Source organism: Alexandromys fortis, unplaced genomic scaffold, assembly GCF_014885135.2.
Source record: "Alexandromys fortis isolate MF-2015 unplaced genomic scaffold, M_Fortis_MF-2015_v1.1 scaffold_27, whole genome shotgun sequence".
Taxonomy (NCBI): Eukaryota; Metazoa; Chordata; class Mammalia; order Rodentia; family Cricetidae; genus Alexandromys; species Alexandromys fortis.
The window spans coordinates 11505395-11525438 of record NW_026067952.1 but is presented as its reverse complement, the minus strand read 5'-3'; the positions used below and the strand labels follow the sequence as shown (position 1 = coordinate 11525438).

At 46.7% G+C, this 20044-nt stretch overlaps 1 protein-coding gene across 2 annotated transcripts in view; it reads right to left on the bottom strand.

Moving 5' to 3' along the window:
* Positions 1–48: 48 nt before the first annotated feature.
* The window catches only part of Trpc4ap (transient receptor potential cation channel subfamily C member 4 associated protein), a 61310-nt gene continuing 41314 nt past the window's right edge, over positions 49–20044 (bottom strand). The window contains exons 8-19 of one of the 2 annotated variants that reach the window (XM_050150778.1): positions 16866–17051; positions 16438–16604; positions 12656–12787; positions 11378–11436; positions 9459–9560; positions 8378–8461; positions 7312–7402; positions 6064–6204; positions 5679–5787; positions 1998–2110; positions 1073–1279; positions 49–904 (exon numbers count right to left, since the gene is read on the bottom strand). In XM_050150778.1, the coding sequence (XP_050006735.1) occupies positions 767–904; positions 1073–1279; positions 1998–2110; positions 5679–5787; positions 6064–6204; positions 7312–7402; positions 8378–8461; positions 9459–9560; positions 11378–11436; positions 12656–12787; positions 16438–16604; positions 16866–17051 (1529 nt within the window). In that variant the 3' untranslated portion in view covers positions 49–766. The remainder of the gene's footprint in view (positions 905–1072; positions 1280–1997; positions 2111–5678; positions 5788–6063; positions 6205–7311; positions 7403–8377; positions 8462–9458; positions 9561–11377; positions 11437–12655; positions 12788–16437; positions 16605–16865; positions 17052–20044) is intronic. The other variant, XM_050150779.1, reaches the window with a different exon arrangement.

Genomic DNA, 20044 nt, shown 5'->3' with positions numbered 1-20044 from the left:
GGGAGCTGGGAAGAGAATCTCATGGACAAAGTCACGTCCACATCAATCTTTAAAATAAAGTTCTTTAATAGTCTCCACTTAATGCTTTATTCGCTGTTAATAAACTGGCAACACAGGAGGAGCCAAGGATAAGCTCTCAGCCAGGCTCCTGTGTCTGGGCTCAGGCAGGCACAGGCACTCCATACCCCAAGGTATGGAGAGAAAGGACCCCCCACTTCTGGGGAACCTTCAGGATGAACACAGTGGCCAATGAGCAAAGAACCAGAGGAGCTAAAGGAAGACAAGGGAGGTGAGGAAGGAGGAGAGCTGGGCAGACCTGGGGGAAGGCAGCATTCTCCGATACCCACCCCTGTCCAGGGCTCAGGAGCTTCTGCCTGGGCCCTGAGGCCAGAGAGGCTTGGCTCACAGGGTCTGAACCTTCCTCTCCACATGGGACTGATGGGAGGAGTTCAGACAGATCGTTTCCTACGTCCCCTTTCTCTGGCAGGCCAGGGCTCCAGGACTGTGAGGGAAGGGTGGGCATGGTGCCATTGTCCTTACCCTGGGGACAGTGAGGAAACAGGCTCCCCAATGGACCAGGCCCTCAAACCCAGGAGACAAGAGCTTCTAGGATGTTCCTTCCACTGAGCCTATACCTGAAGACCTGGGGTAGACAGAGCAGTGGGGAGGCAAGAGAGGGACAGGGACGGGCAGAGTGTGTGGCAGGTACACTCATGTTCACCCACACTTGCCCTGGCCCAGCAGCTTCCCGAAGCCTGGTTCTAGGTCACTCCTCAGTGAAGTCTCTGTCTATGTCCATGTAGGGCTCCTCAATGTAGCTGACCAGGGCAGAAGGCGACTGGCGGTCTGGGTTTAACAAGATGGACACTGTCTCCTTCCAGTACGAAAAGCTGATGCAGGAGCTCTGGGTGAAGAGAGAGGGGTTAGGGAGCACGGAGGACTTGGGCTAGTCTGGTGCCGCACAGGAGGGCTTGGCAGCCTGTCCACAGAGGGGCAACCTGAACGCCCCTCTGAGTGGTCTTGGGTTCACATGCCACTGTCCTCCCACCGTCACTCAGGGCTGGGCACTCACATTCTCCAGACAAGTGCTGTCCTTGTCCTTGTGCAGGTAATGCTGCTGCCAAAAGCGCAGCAGGTTGTGGAAGTTGTTGAGTAGGAAGCCAGGGTATTTCTTGCTGTGCTCCATTCGCTGTAGCAGCCGCAGGTATAGGGGCAGCCGCTCTTTCCGCCGGGCCAGCATCAGGATCACTAGGCTGGTGTTGAGGCAGCTGACATTCTCCTGCAAGGCCAAAGGCAGCTGAACTGAGTGCATGGCAGCAGCCTCAGGATGCCAGTGAGCCTGGACAGTCACTGGGCAGGGATGAGCGTGGCTTAGGTCTACACAGGGGTCTGGCACAATTTATGAGCACCTTCCTGTCCCTATGCCTAACTACCACCCTCCACACTGATATCAGCACTGTCTTGTCTGTGTCTTGGTTTAGGTATGACTTCTTCCATAACCCTCCATGCCCTGCCAGAGAAGGGCTCACTTATTTCACTTTAGAATTGCAACGCTGCACCAGGATGTGAGTTTCAGAAGCAGAGTCTCAGTCCATCTTGCTCACCAAGCATCCCAAGCCCCAGGCCTGGCAGGTGGCAACAGAAGAACCATGACTCAGAGGCCCCAGTATGACTCTCGTCTCAGAAAAGCAGGTATTGCCAGTTAGTAAAGGAGCTGGGGCAAACTCAGGTCCGATTGCACAGCCAGTGTAGCCAGAGGTAGGGTAGGGTGCACAGGGAAGAACACGGACTTGGAGTCAGAAGAATGCGGTGTCAATCTCATCCGTGCCTCAACTGACTGTGACCCCAGGAGACCTGGCATCTAATCTTAGTTCTCCTGTAAACCGGGGCACTGGGCAACACCCTAAGAGGAATTACATTTCTGGAGGGGAGGCACAAACCAGTGAGATGATCTCCAATCTACTGTCCCTGACTGCTCATTGGCTGGGACATCTTACCTGCGTTAGTGTCTGTACATGGATGATATTGATGAGACGGAAGAGGAAGGACATCTGGGTGGGCACCTGGGATATGTAGGCGAGCAGGCGGCACTCGGACAGGACCTCAGCCACTATGGAGGGAAGCACAGGTGTAGGAGCAGGTGCACCCAGGGGCAGGTCCTCCATGCCGCTGGTTAAGTCCACTTTGGTCCTGACTCCATAGCTGGTGGCCTCTCACCACTGAAACAACTATGTTAGGGGCTGGAGAGATGCAACTCCAGCTCCAGCCTCCACCTACTCCTGCACTCACACGCACACACCCACACACAGACACACTCAGAGACACATGCTGCGGAATCTGTGTTTCTGCCTAAGGTGCCTTCTGATTGGTTTAATAAAGAGCTAAATGGCCAACAGCTAGGCAGAAGAGAATAGTTGAGACTTCTGGGCAGAGAGAGAAACTGGGAGGAAGAGTCTAGGCATGTGATTTTGCCAGTAGACTCTGAGCAAGTCAGATGTACCATACTAAGATGTAATCGAGTCAGATGGCAGAACGTGGATTAAAAAATATGCGTTAACTAAGTTGTAAGAGCTAGTTGGGGAAAAAACCTAAGCTAAGGCCAAGCTTTCATAATTAATAATAAGTCTCTGGGTCATTATTTGCGAGATGGTGGTTGAAAGATAGTCTGACAAGAAAGCTTGCTACATTTGGTGCCCAACGTGTGGCATGTAAATTCACATAGGACCTAAGAAAGCTGAAAAAAAAAATCTTTGAAGTAGACTCAGTGGTTGAGGCCTACAGAGGCCCTGCTACCAAGCACCTGACTGAGGTTTCTGAGTGACAGGTGGGAATGCTCTGGTAGATTTTTTTTTTAAAAATATTTATTTATTTATTATGTATACAATATTCTTTCTGTGTGTATGCGTGCAGGCCAGAAGAGGGCACCAGACCTCATTACAGATGGTTGTGAGCCACCATGTGGTTGCCGGGAATTGAACTCAGGACCTTTGGAAGAGCAGGCAATGCTCTTAACCACTGAGCCATCTCTCCAGCCCTCTGGTAGATTATTGAATCAACTCTAATTAAAAAAAAAAAACAACTGCTAATCTCAAAATATTTTACATTGGTATGGATTTTAATTTATTGATACAAATGTAAAATTATTTCTGTTATCCTGTATGTGTATTTCTACTCTTGCTTGGGGCATTGTGCTTATACAGCTTAAAAAATGTGCTTACGATGCTGAAGAAAGAAAAGAAATGGTCATAGACAGACTTACAGTGTTACAGATGCTTTCACCTGCTCAAATACAGAACAAAAAATCATCTTTGGCTGACTTTTGCACACGGCACACTCCATAATTGTGTCAATACACATATCACCTTTAAAAGCTTGTTTTTTCAGAAAAAAAAAAAAAAGACCAGGCACCAAGGAAAACAAGTATCCCAGGTGATCCAGTCTCTCAGAATGCCTCTGCTGCAATTTCCTCAAAATTCTGCAACCAGAACAGCTTCAAAGCTGCTAGCTGAGATGGTCCAGCCTCACACACTGCTCCAGTCAAGACTTCAGATAAGCTCTACACTACCTCACCACACAGAGACTAAACAAAAAAATAATATTAGCTCTTCCAGGATTTGACTGTTGTCGCAATTTTCTCAGGGTCCCCTAGAGATGCCATCACCCCCACATGACAGGAAGCAGTCTGGAGACTATGACACCCACATTCCCAAGAGGTGGTGTGGATCGTTTTTGGTCACTCAATGGATTTTGGATGTTTATCATGGGGAGGGGGGGTGGTTACAAGCTGTTGTTGGTTATGGTCAGGGAGAAAACTGAGCAAAGGAGATTAGATTCAGGGATCTCATTCTGAAAAAGAAAAAGGGGGGCTATGGAAAGGATAGGAATCTACTTTAAAAAGCAACTATTAATCTAAAATATTTACATTGGTATGGATTTGTGTATTGATACAAATTTATTTTTGTTATACTGTATATATGTTTCTACTCTTGTTTAAGGTACATACCTATATAACTGTAAAAATGTAATCTATAATTAATAAACACAGGTTAGTAGTAAGTCATCTATAATTATCAAACTTGTAGTCATGTTAGGTATATTTTCAAGGTTAAACAGAGATATATTTTAGATAGATAGATAGATGATATTCAAACACTTCAGAGACCTACAAAATACAGCATTTAAGATGTTTTAATAACCTAAGAATTCTCACGAGAGTAAGACACATCTGCTCTTGGCAACACCAATTTACTTCAAAAAAGGATGACAGGACGAAAATGACCATAAAGAAACACAGCAAGCCTGGGAGACGGCCCGCTGGGTAAAGCACTGCTACACAGTGTGAGGTTCAGAGCTTGGGTTCCTGGAACCCATGTGAAAACCCAGTGTGGCAGCATACGTATTAAAACCCCAGCTGGGGACACAGACGAGGGCAGATCCCTGAGGCTCATTGGCCAGCCAGCCTAGCTGAATCTACAAGATGCAGCTTCAGTGGGAGACTCTGCTCAAAAATTAAAGGAGGAAAAAAGAGAACTGATGTCAACCTCTGGCCTCCACATGTGTGTATACATGTATATGTGCACATACCTACACAGATATAAATCACACACACACACACACACACACACACACACGCGCGCGCGCGCGCAGAAATAGTCAAATTTGAACCACTTTCCAGAACTTCTAACGTGGCTGATTGGTTTCTACAACTCTCACAAGTCTATGTTCACTGCCTCAGTCCAGATGCAAAGAGCGCTGAGCAAATGACCTACCAGACTACTGGGGAGGTCATCCATGCCTGATTACACTAAAGGCCATGTGACCAATCTCCTAAGAGACCCTTCTGCCTTAGAAGAAACAGGAGGTAAATGTAGTGATATAAGCGGTGGGCTGCTTCCTGCCACCCGGCTAGCTTTACCCGAAATAATTACACAGAAGCTGTATTCATTTAAACACTGCCTGGCCCATTAGTTTTAGCCTCTTATTGGCTAGCTCTTACATATTGATCTAACCCATTTCTAATAATCTGTGTAGCCCACGAGGTGGCTTACCAGGGAAGATCTTAACCTGCGGCTGTCTGGAGTGGGAGAATTATGGCAACTCTTTGACTCAGCTTCTTTCTCCCAGCATTCTGTTCTGTTTATTCCACCCACCTAAGGGTTGGCCTAGCAAATGGGCTTAGGCAGTTTCTTTATTAATTAACCAATGAAAGCAACAGGTAAATGGTCTAATTAACCCTTACCAGGATGCTTTTTACTACCAATGATAATGATCAGGGACACTGTCCTTTTTAAAAGTGTCCTAAGAAACTGGTGCCACAGACCTCATAGGAAAAAAGGCACGTATGTACACATATGTTTAGCTACACACAATTCTAGGTGAGGTCTGACACCCCACCCACCACAGCTGCACACTAAGTCCTGCTCTGGAAACAGAATGAAGGGACCCAGCATACTGCTGAATGTCGGTCCAGAGAAAGGTGGCTTTTTCATTTACTAACATGTTGTACTTGTTCATTAAAAAATGCATGATCATGGAGAAGTCAACATAGCTGAGCCAAGACCACCACTTGACCCCAGGCACAGAGATATCTGGGAAAGAAATTCAGCAATTCCTGGCTGGAGGCCAGGTGTCTGGCAGGCATACTGCACCCACTTGTCTTGGTGCCGTGGTTGCCTCACCTTTCATGTCCACCTGGTTTTCAAATCGGTCCAGTGACAGAGTGACACAGCGCACCAGCATGTTGGAGTCCACCAGCGAGCTGTTGATCTGCTTCAGGAACACCTGGAACTGGAGCAGAGATGGCACTCACTGGCTGGGGCTGCTGGCCAGGGGCCACTGATCTGCCCCAGCCCCACTACTCTGCCGGTAAGATACACTAAGTGGCCTGCTGTCCCTGGGGGGCTGCTAGGATGCTGTAACCCAGCCAAAGTTTTCAACCTAACATTCTTAGGGTCCGGCTCAAAGCATGACAGAGTGGGTGTAGTGAACATCTGCTCATTGCCCATTGGATCCCAGACAACCGATGCTGCAGCAAACACCATGGGGCCCCTGGGCGAGCCTTACCTTTGCATCAGTGTTGATGTATTTATTGAATCTCTTGAATGCATCAACGTTGAACTTCATCAGCTCTCCCAGGAGGTCAAAGTAGCTCTGGAGTACATCCCTCGACTTGCACTCACTGTCCACAATGCAGTATAAGATGTGCTGGGGTGAGCAGGGGACAGGGTGAGGATGTGCATGGGGCTGCTCCTGCCTGTTTGCCACTCAGGCCTCGCCTGAAGCTCAGAACACTTGCTTGCTTCAAACCAGCATCCAGGTGGATGGAACCTGCAACTCTCTAGGTTCTTTTCTGAGGCTACTTGGTGGCTCCAAGGGAAGAAAGAGCCAGGTGAATAACCTCAGCAGAGGGGCACTGGGTGGGCAAGGAGTATTCGCTTTGCAGGGCTCTCAGATGAAGCTTTTGACCTGCTCTGCAGCCACCTTCATGGACAAAGTGTCTGTCTCCAGATCTAGCAGGATTGCTGTCCGAGCACTAGGGCCACTTAAGTAAATGTAGGACAGAACTTAAGTGCAGTATACACATTGTGACCCTAAGGGCTGTCTCTAGGTTTATCAATGAGACTGTTTAAAACAGAAGAATCAATAAATATTTATTGAGAATAAGAAGCCAATTTAACTCCTGTTTTCACATTTTCCACTTTTGTTTTCTGGTTGTTTTTTATTCCCCCCCTACTTCCCTTTCTTCCTTCCGTTCTTTCATTGGTGCTTTGTTTATTTGAGACAAGGTTTGCCTTGAACTTGTAGAACCCCTGCTTCTGCTTCTGAAAAACTGGGATTTCCATCAAGCTCAACTCACTTTCTTGAACTTATATTGATTTGGCAATTATTTTCCTTTACAATTTATGGGTCAGTTTCTTGTTCATAGTAATGAAAAAACAACAAACAACAACAATAACAAAACCAAGTGTAATTCAGCCATTTGCTCCCTTATGAATCTTTTTTTTTTTTTTTTTTGCAGGTCACTGATAAATATGGGAATATTAACTTGTAGTCAATACCAAATATCCTCAGGGTCCAAGGCCTTGCTGGGTAACTTTATAGTCTATATTCCTGCATGCTGACCCGAGTCCCTCAGTCACCTAGCAGTACTTACAGGGAGCCCAGAGCTGGCAACCCAGGGCAAACACTAGAACAGCGTGCACTTGGGAAAACCTGACTCTGTCCCTGAGCAAACTACTTAAGGCTCAGGATGAGAACTCAGAGAAAGGGGCTAGGGAGGACGGCACCTGACCCCCAGCTCCTCAGCCATACCTCCAGAAGGCCTCGCTTCAGCAGGAACATCTGGTCTGCATAGGAGGTGGTCCCTCGGAGGAAACTTTCCACAGCCCGGGCTTGCCAAAACCTGTGACCCAAATGTTGACCCCTGACCCGGGTGGCGATGGCTGCCCTCTCCTGGTCGAGGTTCAATCCCCCAGGGCTAGAGTTGTCTGCAGCCAAATATCTGACATTTATTGAACATTTTCTAGTCTTGGGCCTCATCCTTAGATCTTGAAGACAGAGCAGCTAACAAAGAATTGCTATCCCCCTATCAGGGCGCTCAGAGCTCAGCAGGGACCTGCCTTTCATGCGGCTGTACCAGACAGGGTTTGCATGGCATAGGTAGTGGCATGAAGGCTCAGAGTGGTCGCTAGTTACGTTCCATGTGAAAATACTCTAGGCTCACTCTCAGAAGACTGGAAGGACATGAACTTTGGAGCCAGGGAGGTGTGTGGCCAGCAGTAGAGCATGTGTGGACAAGTCACTAAGCTGGTCTAAAGATAAAACAGACACCAAGTAGACCAGAGGGCTCAGCTGGGATCCACAAGGGAAGGTCTGAATAGGAAAGGCTAAGGTGACAGAGACCCTGTAGGGACAGAGCCTTACCCCCAGGCCTGTTGGGATCCCTCCTGTCTGTGGTCTTTATTAACTTTCCCAGGTGGCTAGGAACTCTGTAGCCTCTTCCTTGGTGTCTGGCCACCTAGCAGATGGCTTCTGGGGCAGCTGCTGGATCTGTTTCTTCCCATGCTGCACTGAAGCAGGTTTCTTCCTTCTCACCCTTATTTCTTATAACCCCAGGTAATGTCACACAGGCAGGGCCTGGATCCCATTTTTGCCCCACTGCTCTAGTGCCAGCTGGATGAATGCTCAGTCACCCCCGGCGTACCCTGTTAGTATGTGACAGGGGTACACATACTTACCCACTGAGTCACATGAAGGCAGTAGCAGTGAGGCCAACTTCCCCCATTGGTGATCACTCTTAAGGAGTGGATGAGAGACTAGCCAATTGGGAAACCCTGGCTCCTAGACCCCCTAAGAAGTGCGCCTGTCACAGACTCACCTGAATGAAGACTCTGCTGGCTCCTTCTTCATGACCTGCAGCAGCCGAGTTAGTAAGCCCCTCTTGCCATCACACACCAAACTCCTAAAATCAAAGGGACAGGGCACCGGTGACAGATCTGAATGAGCTAGGTTCCTGTGCTGGTGCAGACGGGTGACAGAACAGACGAGGCAGGGATGCTCTCTTGCTCCACCCTGTGTCAGGACATCAGAGACTGCAGCTGTCAATTCAACAGCCAGGTGCATTTCTATTGCACAGGCCAGTTTTCTCTCTTCAGACTGGCTGGCAAGAGGCAGAGGCACATCCGGGGACAGACAGGGCTGAGAACAGCCAGAGGAAGGGCCATTTATATCACAAGTGGGTTTAATCCAGGCCACAGCAGAGTATGCCAGATGGAACAAAGTCTGTACCAATTGGGCAGGGCCCAGAGTTCACTCTCCTGCCCTGGGGTCATTTCCAGCTGAGCTGTGGGCTTCCAGGCCCCAGTTTCTTGTCTATGAGGCAAAGGCAGAAGATAAGAAAATGACTAGGCCTGTCATGGTGGCAGGTGTCTGGGCCCTTAGACTCTCTCTTCACACAGCAGTTCCATTTCCATCCCTGCAGACACCAGAGCAGCGCTGTGTTCATCTTATCAGGATGTTGGGGAGTTAATGGCTCTGGTTGCTGGATAAGGTCCATAAACTCCTGTGGGCCTGGCATGTCACTGTGCTGTTCCCAAAGACGAGGTAGACATAGCCAGCACACAGGACTTGATTCTTGGCAGGGGGTAAAGAATTGCCAGGGGATGAGAAGGATGACAGCAAAGGGGCCGTTTGCATGGGACAAGGTGGAGGTAGAGACTGCAGCTACCTTTGGCAGGGGGCCGCTCGAGACCTTTATCCTCTCCATACAGAGAGGAAGATGATGATGGCACTTCCTTCTGAGAGCTGTGTGATGTTCAGTTAGGAAAGCAGGAGATGTGAGTATCTAGCACATGAAGCCGGTGGGGCATGGTAGCTACGCGTGAGAAAGGGCAAGTATGCACACCTGTGTGTGCCCTCCTGCGAGCCCTGTAGCCACAGCTGTCCCCCACCAGGATCACCTGTCAGTGTTGAGGACAGCTTCCACCTCAGGGATGTTGGCTTTCAGAGAGATGGCACTGAGTTCATTTAGCTCCTGATTTTTGAGCAGCAGGTACTTGTTCCTGAAACAAATGGGTTCAAAGGGTAAAGGGCAGGGCTGGGGCTCCTGAGCGGCCCTGCAGTGGGGCAGAGGGGAAGAGAAACTGAGACTCCAGCAGCCCTTCCACACCTGCTTGCCACTCACTACCAAGGCCCTTCCCTCGGCATCTCCAGGTCTCCATCTTGTACACTGGACATTTCTATATGACTTCTCAAAGCCACTGGCACCTCAGCATGTCCAGTCCCATCTGCCATCTTACTCTGGGAGTCTAGCCCTGCTGCAGCGTTCTCAGTGGCCAGAGTCACCTAAGCAGAGGTCTGACCAGCTGTGACAGAGCTGTCCTCTTCATCCAGGCTTGTCATTATGCTGTTTCCCACAGGAAGGGAACTCTCATATGGTTCCTTGGGTGGTTTTCAGAATAGGGCTTGGACTCTGTCACTATTGAAAACGCTTCCCCCAAACCCCACCCCTTCAGGTGTGTAATACCTGGGAGTGAACATGACTCAGAGACCTTGTGCAGCCAGGCCACCTCTGCAGCCACATTATACACTGAGCAGCTCACATCCACACCATCTGGACACTCTGCCCTGACCATGCCATGTCCTTCCTGCAGGGGCTTCTCCACATGTAGGCCTTCGGCTAGAACACTCTCTCAGGCTGCCTCTTTGCCCCACTCAGGCCTCTGCTCACAAATTGCTTCTGCAGTAAAGCGTCACTGGGTACCAGGCAGCCGGGCAGGAAACCTGCCCACTGTCCTTTCACAGAGCTGAGTTCTGTTCCCACACACTGTGCCCCTTTGTCACCATGCCCTCTCACTGGTGACCTTCTCTAATGTCATACTTCCTTCCCAGATGTCCCCTTCACGACAGCACAGGCCGAAGTATTTCCATTCCTCACTGCATCCTCTGAGCCAGGCATACAGAAATGCTCATTTGAGAGTTTGAAGAAAGCTAGGAACAGACAGACAGATAGACACACACACACCATCCCCCCAAAAAAACCCAAGACAAAAAGAAAATGAGTGCAATTTTGTAATAAAATCTGTGCCTTCAGCCACAGATGCTCTCACAAGAGAGAATCACAAAAGATATAGAGGCTCCCAGGCCACACTGTCCTTGGGCATATTCTATTAGTTTATACAATGTTCCAAAAATTTAAACCAATATTTAAAAGCCAGGTTAACCCCCAGCACTGTGAGAAAACCAAAAGGACAAACTCCCCATAGTTAACTCATCCTCTAAGCTGTTCATGGATGCTTTAATTTCTGGCTTTCTTTGGGACACCAAAAAATAAGTGAATGAATGAACAAATAAACAAATACATACATAACTGTCAGAAGCCATGTACCAGTGTGCCCACTTCTTTGTGCATACGCAGCTGTGGGTCACTGAAGCCCTCACTGTAAAGTCCTACATCACCGGCTTTTCCTCCTTCCCTGCACTGTTTTCTTTATAATGGACAATTATTTTCTTGTACATTCTCCACTAAAAGCTTAAACATTAAAAATCAAAGATTAGAACATATCCAAAAGTGTGTGTGCTGGAGTGGGGGGTCAACACATTTCATTGTGGAAGTGGGAGCCCCCATGTTTTCAGTCAGGGCTCTCTGAAGCTCAGGGGCCAGTTACTGAAGAAATGTGTTGCTCCAAGTGCAATGAGTGGCAGCCACTTCTGTCCTTTCAGAGGGGCTGTGAAGATGCAGGAAAAACCCAGTTCTAGATGAAGGAAGGACAGCCACACCAGGACACTGGGTGGCTCCTGCCAGGCCTTTGAGTCAGAAGTCAGAGAGAAGATGAGGGGAACTGCCTGGAGATTCCACCTCCAGGGCACATATACTTACTCATGGTGGTCACTGAAACTCTGGAGAAGCCTCAAAAACTGGATCTTCAAGGTAATGTCCTATAACACACATTAAAGCTATATTAGTCAGGATACTTCTATATAAAAGAAGTATGGACTCTGGTGACATCCCTGTCTTGCTACACTGTTTCTTTTGAGTTCTTGTCCTAAGCACAGCAGGGGTTTTTCTTTAGCTGAAAAGTTAGACTTTCATACCTGACCAGTGCCAAGGTAAACGAATGCAAACCTTTTATGCCAACAATGTCCTAGCATAGCAGATTCAAAAAAAAAAAAAAAAAATCACTCAAGTCCCTTTACATGTGAGGCTAGCTTAAAAGCTAAAATGAAAACCTGTAAGAATCAGAAAGACCTGGCCCAGAGATCCTGGGCAGAGATGCTTAGGAGCTGAGGGAGGTGTGTGGATGAGAGAGAGGCCAATAAGGCTATGGCTTCAATGTCCTGTAGTAACCAGACAGAGTCAACCTGTGAACCAGAGAGCTGGGCAAGAAGCCTGGGCCACTTAGGTTTGGCTGCTGGGAGCTTCCCAGGAGAAATAAGCAATCCTAATCGAGGAGCAGGGCCAGGAAATGAACATAAATACAGAAGGGCTCCTCCTAATGCACTGGCTCAGGAGTGTCCAGGGCAGAGGCTGCACTGGTCCTCCCAAACATCCCAAACACAAGCTAACGGCATCACAGGAGCATCTCCAAGGGACCAAAGGAAAACAACTGACAAACCATTCAAGAGATAAATTGCAAAAGGAAAAACAGAAGATGTGGTGTGTTTACATAGCAAAGACCAAGTGATTTCTGAATAAGTCAGACATGTTATCTAGACATGCAAACTATACTCCTTTTAAATTATTCACTCATATGGACAGAAGAAAAGCATTCTAACAAGGCCAAAGAGAACAACGAAGTGGGAGGCAGGCACTGAGGAAATGCAGTGCAGGAACCTAGGGCGCCAGGTTCTGCTGGCTTTACAAACTTCAGGTCTTGGAGCACTTTCCTGCCAAGGGGCTGGGAGGGCTGCTCTGAGGCCAACAGGCACATGACCTTTATCGTCCAAGAACACAGAAGCTCAGAGGCTCTGTGACTCAGTCACAATCTCCTGCAAAGCTGAGTGGCAAAGGATGCCTGATTCTCAGTTTAACGTCCCCTGAGAAATAAAAACTTCCTCTCTGCTCTCATCTTCAAGAATGAGACACTCAGGGTCAGCAGCAGCCCTTAAAGAGCTAACTCCTAGAGAACACCCTGCTGCTCCCAGGTCTCCTGCTTACCGGGCTACAGTCACAGTTCTGGTTGTGACCATGGAGGACAAGGGCGGAGGCTGAATGCTTCCTCCAAATCAGTTTGTCAAACAAATTATTGAGTCCTGGGATCAACTTGAACTCAGCAATCATCCTATGGACCTGTGTGAGGAGGGAAGGGAAATAGTGAGACCATAGTGAGACGGATGTGTGCCAAGATCAGTACAGACAGCCACCCTCAGGATGAAGAAGAACCAAGTGCTGCCACTTAAAGACAGCATCCACGCAGCTTCTACCCTGACTGCACAGAAAAATGCCCCTTGAAAACGTTTGTGTGTGGTGTACAAGTGAGTGCGTGCACACGTGTGCTGGTGCCCTCAGAAGCAGGAAAGGCATCAGATCCTCTGGGAATGCAACTCACCATGAGGAGTGTGCCATCCTACTTGGCTTAAATTTTTTTTTTTTTTTTAAACAGGGTTTCTCTGTGTAGCCCTGGTTGTCCTGAAACATGCTTTGTAAACTCAGTGATCCACTTGCCTCTGCCTCCTGAATGCTGGGATTAAAGGTGTGTACCACCATGCCCAGCTAGAAACTTGTTAATTTTAAGGGTTGGAGACATGGCTCAGTGGTTAAAAGTACTGGCTACTCCTCCAGAGGACCTGGCTTTGATTAGACATCTACACAGCTGTTCACAATCTTCTGTAACTCTAGTCACTGAGGATCTACTGCCCTCTTCTGGTGTTTGAGGGCACTACACCCACAGTGTATAGACACCCGGTTAGGCAAAACACCCAGACACATAAAAAAAGAGAGACATGATAGTCTTTAACTTGTTTTTGTTATTGTATGTGTATGGATGTTTTGTCTGCATATACACCTATGCATCACATGTGTGCCAGTGCCAATTAAGGCCAAAAAAAGTGTCAGCTCCCCTGGAACTGAATTTATATACGGTTGTGAACTGCCATGTAGGTGCTGGGATTCAAACCTGAGTCTTCTGGAAGAGTAGCCACTCTTAAAACTGAACCATTTCTCCAGTCCCAAGAAAATGTTCTTAAATCACAAGAAAAAACCAACCTTATCATATGGAGAGAAATTTGTATCTCAAACAATCCTGCTTTTCCAGACAGGCAAAGGAGTCAGAGTCTTAGCTGACTCTGGCACCTGTGACTGTGTCAGTTCACAGCTGGTAGGTGCTATTTCAGGAGGGTCAAAGATCAAAAGGAAGGATCTATTGGAGGAAGCAGATCACTGGGGACAGATCCTTCAGAGTACCTTGTCCCTGGCCCCTCCCTGTCTTTTTCTCTGCTCCTTGGCTGTCACAACAGGGACTGTTCTGTTGTGTACCACTCTTCTTGCCACAAGACACCTCTAAAACAATGAGTTGAAATAAATCTACCTCATCCAGACAGCTTTCCATAGTGACATAAAACCCTGATTAAAGAAGACACACTCAGCTTAATAAGAGATTCTAACTGGAGCTCAAAAGATCAGAGTACCATAGAAAAGCAGACCATAGAGACAGACTGCTCATGGTAGCAAACGCCTTTAAGCCCAGTATTTGGGAGGCAGAGGCAGGTGGATCTCTGTGAGTTCAAGGCCAGCCTGGTCTACAAAGTGAGTCAGGACAGCCAGGGTTACACAGAGAAACACTGTCTTGAAAAACAAAACAACCCAAAAAACCAAGCCGACAAAAAAAAGTATTCATGAGGTTTCAATGGGCACAGGATATAAAGGTCATTCCCAATACAACCTGGTAAATAATGTTTATATTTTGCCCATATCCTAAAGTTTTTTATTTATTTATTATGTATACAATATTCTGTCTGTGTGTGTTTGCAGACCAGAAGAGGGCAGCAGACCTCGTTACAGATGGTTGTGAGCCACCATGTGGTTGCCAGGAATTGAACTCATGACCTTTGGAAGAGCACTCTTAACCACTGAGCCATCTCTCCAGCCCCTATCCTAAAGTTTTATGGGACACTGAGTTTAAAATTGACAGGCTAATTAATTAGGAGGAGGAAATTTTAAGACAGCATAGCATTTGGCCTGTGGCATGGTTACTACTGGCTGCTTTTAGCTAATTTGACAGCAAAAACTGGGAGCAAAAAGCATAGAAGAACTTATAAAGCAAAGTGGTTAGCCAGAAAAAGAAGGAATTGAAAGTTGTGGATAAAGAGGATGTGGTTGAGAAAGAGACCGGTGGCCATTAAAAAGAAGCCAAGCACTATGCACAGGACTAGAAAACACAGGAAAGCGCCTAACAGGCAGCTCCAGGGTTAGAGTGATCCCATCTGCCCCTAAGGTCAGAAGCTCACTGGAGCACTCTGCTGAGGGCAGACAGTGGTCAGGGTGTTTTGCTCACACAGGGCCATCTAGGAAGTACTTCCCAGACACTAAAGACCACTATAGCTGCGGTCCAGGGGGACCCAGCTATTTCCTAACTTAGCAGCACACCTTACTATACCACTCGCAGGGTGTTAGTCTTTTGCTTTGTTTTTATGACAGTGTCTTGCTATAGAGCCCAGACTGGCTCTTAACTTGGTATCCTCACACCCTCTCTTCCTGAGTGCTGGGATTATAGATTTACAACACTATGCCCAGCTCATGTGATGCTGGTTTTTTTTGGGCACACAGCATGCAAGAGTTATGGAATCATTGTGGCTTTCATTGAAATTTCAAAAAGCCTAGAGGAGGGTGGTGCATGTACCCAAGCTGTGATGGAGACCCCAGGATGTATCTATAGCAACTACAGAAGAAAGTTGCAGACAAATGTCCAGGAGAAATGCCATGAAGGCAGAAATGACAAGGTCACAGGGCAAGGCTCTCAAGTCATTGGAATTCACTTAAAGACACTGCACACCCCATTCTAAACACAGGGCTATAGGTTTAATGGTTTCTCTGTTGAGTTTCAGCCTCACTTTCATCTAGCCCTTCTTTGTCAGTCATCAGGGCCCCTGACTTTGGTTCCCAGCATCCATGTCAGGTGGCTCACAACTCCAGCTCCAGGGAATCTGGTGTCCTCTCCTGGCTTCCATGGGAACCAGCACGTATGTGGTGATACACACACACACACACACACTTTTTTTTTTTTTTTTTACAAGGTTTCTAACAGTGAAAGGCTTGGTGCTCAGTTGCTCTACTGCACCCACATGACAGGCCTTTTTATAAAAGATAATGTTTTAATTTTTTGGGTCTATAATTACATCATTTCTCTTTTCCCTTTTCTCCCTCCAAACCCTTCCATGTATACCTTCATTTTCACTCTTTCAATTCATGGTCTCTTTGTCTTTAATCGTTGTTATAGAAATATATGTGTGTACACACACGCACAGACTATTTCTGAATACATAAATACAACCTGCCAAGTCTATGTAATGTTACTTCTATGTATGTTTTCAGGGCTGACCATTTGGTATTAGATAACCAATTGGTGTGCCCTTCACAGAGTCAGTTTTTTTCTCAACATAAGGTTTCTCTGTGTAGTTCCTGTAGTGGAACTCACTATGGAGACCAGACTTGTCTCTGCCTCCCGAGCACTGGGATTAAAGGTGTGCACCACCACGCCTGGCACACAGCATATGTCTTTAATCTTACATTACTAAAATAAAGGTCTTCTCTTGGCCTGCACAGTTGCTATCTACAACTGCTGCCTGAAGCCCAGAGCAGATGCTCCAGTCTCTAGAATCAGTCTGGTTTCTTCTGCTGGTAGCCTCTGCTGAGCTAGAGAGTGTGCAGGTGCACCTAGATAACCCACAGGTTATGCGGCGTCTGCTCTCACCCCTCCTGCTCTGAGGCTGGGGAGCACCCACCTGGTTTCGCTGACGTCCCATCAGCAGCACACAGAGGACATAGAGCACTTCCAGTTTGTACATGATCTCATGCATAATCTTCATGGACTGGGGCAGCTGGGTCCTGGCTGAGGTATGTGGCAACGCATTCTCCTCTGAGGTGCCTAGAGGGGGGAACACAGTGGAGGCTGGCACAGCCCCCGTAAGAAGGGTGAGGCATGGCTCCTGAGGAAACTTGCTCTACCCACAGGTATGTTGTGAAGAAACTGGGATTAAGGAGCCACCAGACCAGACTCAACCCTCATTAGACATTTTAAAAGCTAGGAAACCTCCTTCTACCCACAAGAGCAGCTTAGAAAGCTAGGGAAGGCCTCCACAGTTCTGTACTCTCCAACGTCTCCAAGGGGTCCAGAAAAAACCTTGCCCCTCAGGAACCCCATAGAAAGTACCTTGATTGTGTTCAGACTCCTCACTGGCCACTCTCATCAGGGCGTCCAGCACCAGCGCGTTGTCCAGCCACGTGTACCACTCCTCCAGCTCCTGAAGGAAGCTGGCTGTGCCCGTGGACTCTGACACTTTTCGAGTTGCCAGTTTGCAAAGCCGTTCCACGAAGCCAGGGATGCTGAGGAGAGCAGCTGCAGGAAGAGAAAGGGAAGGAACTTACAGAACAGCTCTGCAGCCCTAAACCATGACGGGGACCGCTTGTTCCTTTGATTTCTGTTTCCTTCTGTTGGGATGGAGTCTCCGGGGCCCAGGCTGGCCTTGAATTCCCAATCCTCTGCTTCTACCTCCCAAGTGCTAGGATTATAGATATGTGCTACCCCATCCAGTCAGGAAAGACTCTACTGTGATAGCAGCTAGAGCTATCCTCTTAAAAACAAAATACCAAGGGGCTGGAGAGATAGCTCAGAGGCTTAAAGATACTGCTCTTCCAAAGGGTTTGGGTTCAATTCCCAACACCACATAGTAGCTCTCAACTATCTCTACCAGTTCCAGGGGATATGATGGCCTCTTTGAGCACCAGGCACCCATATGGTACACAGACATACATGCAAGCAAAATACCCATATACATAAAATAATAAAAAAATAAGTAGCCAGGCATGTTGGCGTATACCTTTAATCCTAGCACTCAAGAGGTAGAGGCAGGTGGATCTCTGTAAGTTCGAGACCAGTCTGGCCTACAAAGCAAGTTCCAGGACAGCTAGGGCTGTCTCGAAAACAAACAAACAAACAAACAAACAAACAAAGAAAATGAAATGTCAAGCCAAAATAAAATAGCAACAAATTTTAGAAACAAGTTCAGATTTTAGATGTGCAAGAAACCTGGCTCTAAGTGGGGATATAAATCAAAATATCTTTATGCTTTTTGTGAGCGTATGAGTTAAATTTTTGGTAATTTTTTCATTACAAAAATACCCAGTCATATACACAAAAATATCTGTATTAAAGGGATGAAGAGACAGCTCCATCAGGAAGTGTCTGTCACACAAGCATGAGGACCTGAGGTCCCCCCCTCACACCAACTAAGAAGTTGGCCCTCAGAGCCAGTCTAGCCTAACCAGTAAGCCAATGCCTCCCCGATTCCTCCCTGCAGACTACAGGAATTTGATAGAGGTGTTTTCTCAACTGAGGTTTCTCTTCCCATTTGACCCTAGCTGCACTAAGTTTACAAAAACCTAACAGGACAAGATCCCCAGTAAAGAATCTTGCCTCAAAATTCAAGGTGAACAAGCCCTGAGGAAGAACAGCCAAAGATGGTGTCGGGCATATGTGTACATGCACAAACACACACACACACACACACACACACACACACACACACAAATCTGTATATATTCAATGACATTCTTTTTGTAATGGTACAAATATGGAGATCACTATATGTCTATCATCAACAAACTGATCATATATGCTAGTTCCATAGAGAACACAACAGACTCTTAAAATGATGACACATATTTTTATATAATTCTCCAAAAACTTAAGGAGAAAAATACAAATTAATAAACAATATGGATTTAAGCTCATCCCCCCCCCCAAATTTAAAGAACAGAAGCAGGGCTGGGGTGTAGCTGGGTGGTGAGCACATCCAGGCTGCATTAGGCCCTGTGTTTAATCCTTAGCACCAGGAAAGAAGAATGGAAGCATATACTCCTAGTTTCACAGTGGCTGCTTATGAACAAGACAGGACAGAAACAACACTTCAAAGACCGGGTGTGATGGTGAGCATGGTTAAGAATGTTTGCTGGCCTTCCAGAGAACCCAAGTTCATTTCCCAGCACCAGCAATGAGAGGCCTCTAATGCCAGTTTCAGGGAATCTGATACCCTCTTCTGGTTTCTAGGGAAACCTACACATGCATGGCATACATAATATAATACACATTTACAAAAAGCAAAATAAAATCTTTAAAAAGAACTAGATGTGTTCAATGCAATACCCATCAAAATCCCAGCAAAATTCTTCAAAGACCTCAAAAGAACAGTACTCAACTTCATATGGAAAAGCAAAAAACCCAGGATAGCCAAAACAATTTTGTACAACAAAAGAACTTCTGGAGGCATCACATCCCTGACTTCAAACTCTACTACAGAGCTACAGTACTGAAAACACCATGGTATTGGCATAAGAACAGACAGGAGGACCAATGGAACTGAACAGAAGACCCGGATAGCAATCCACACATCTTCTAACACCTGATATTTGATAAAGAAGCAAAAAATATCAAATGGAAAAAAGAAAGCATATTTAACAAGTCGTGCTGGCATAACTGGATATCAACATGTAGAAGAATGAAATAGACTCATATCTATCACCATGCACAAAACTCAAGTCCAAATGGATCAAAGACCTCAAAATAAAGCCAGCCACACTGAACCTTATAGAAGAGAAAGTGGGAAGAACACTTGAACACATTGGCACAGGGAACCACTTCCTAAATATAACCCCAGCAGCACAGACACTAAGAGAAACAATTAATAAATGGGACCTTCTGAAACTGAAAAGCTTCTGTAAAGCAAAGGACACAGTCAACAAGACAAAACGACAGCCTATAGAATGGGAAAAGATCTTCACTAACCCCACATCAGACAGAGGTCTGATCTTCAAAATATACAAAGAACTCAAGAAATTGGACACCAAAAGATCACATAATCCAATAAAAAAAAAATGGAGTACAGACCTAAACAGAGAACTCTCAACAGAGGAATCTAAAATGGCTGAAAGACACTTAAGGAAATGTTCAACATCCTTAGCCATCAGAGAAATGCAAATCAAAACAACTCTGAGATTTCATCTTTCACCTGTAAGAATAGCCAAGATCAAAAACACCGATGACAACTTATGCTGGAGAGTGTGGGGAAAAGGGAACATTTCTGCATTGCTGGTGGGAGTGCAAGCTGGTACAACCCCTTTGGATGTCAGTGTGGCGATTTCTCAGAAAATTAGGAAACAACCTTCCTCAAGACCCAGTAATACCACTTTTGGGTATATATCCAAAGGATGCTCAATCATGCCACAAGGTCATGTGCTCAACTATATTCATAGCAGCTTTGTCATAGCCAGAACCTGGAAACAACCTCAATGCCCCTTGACTGAAGAATGGATAAGGAAAATGTGGTACATTTA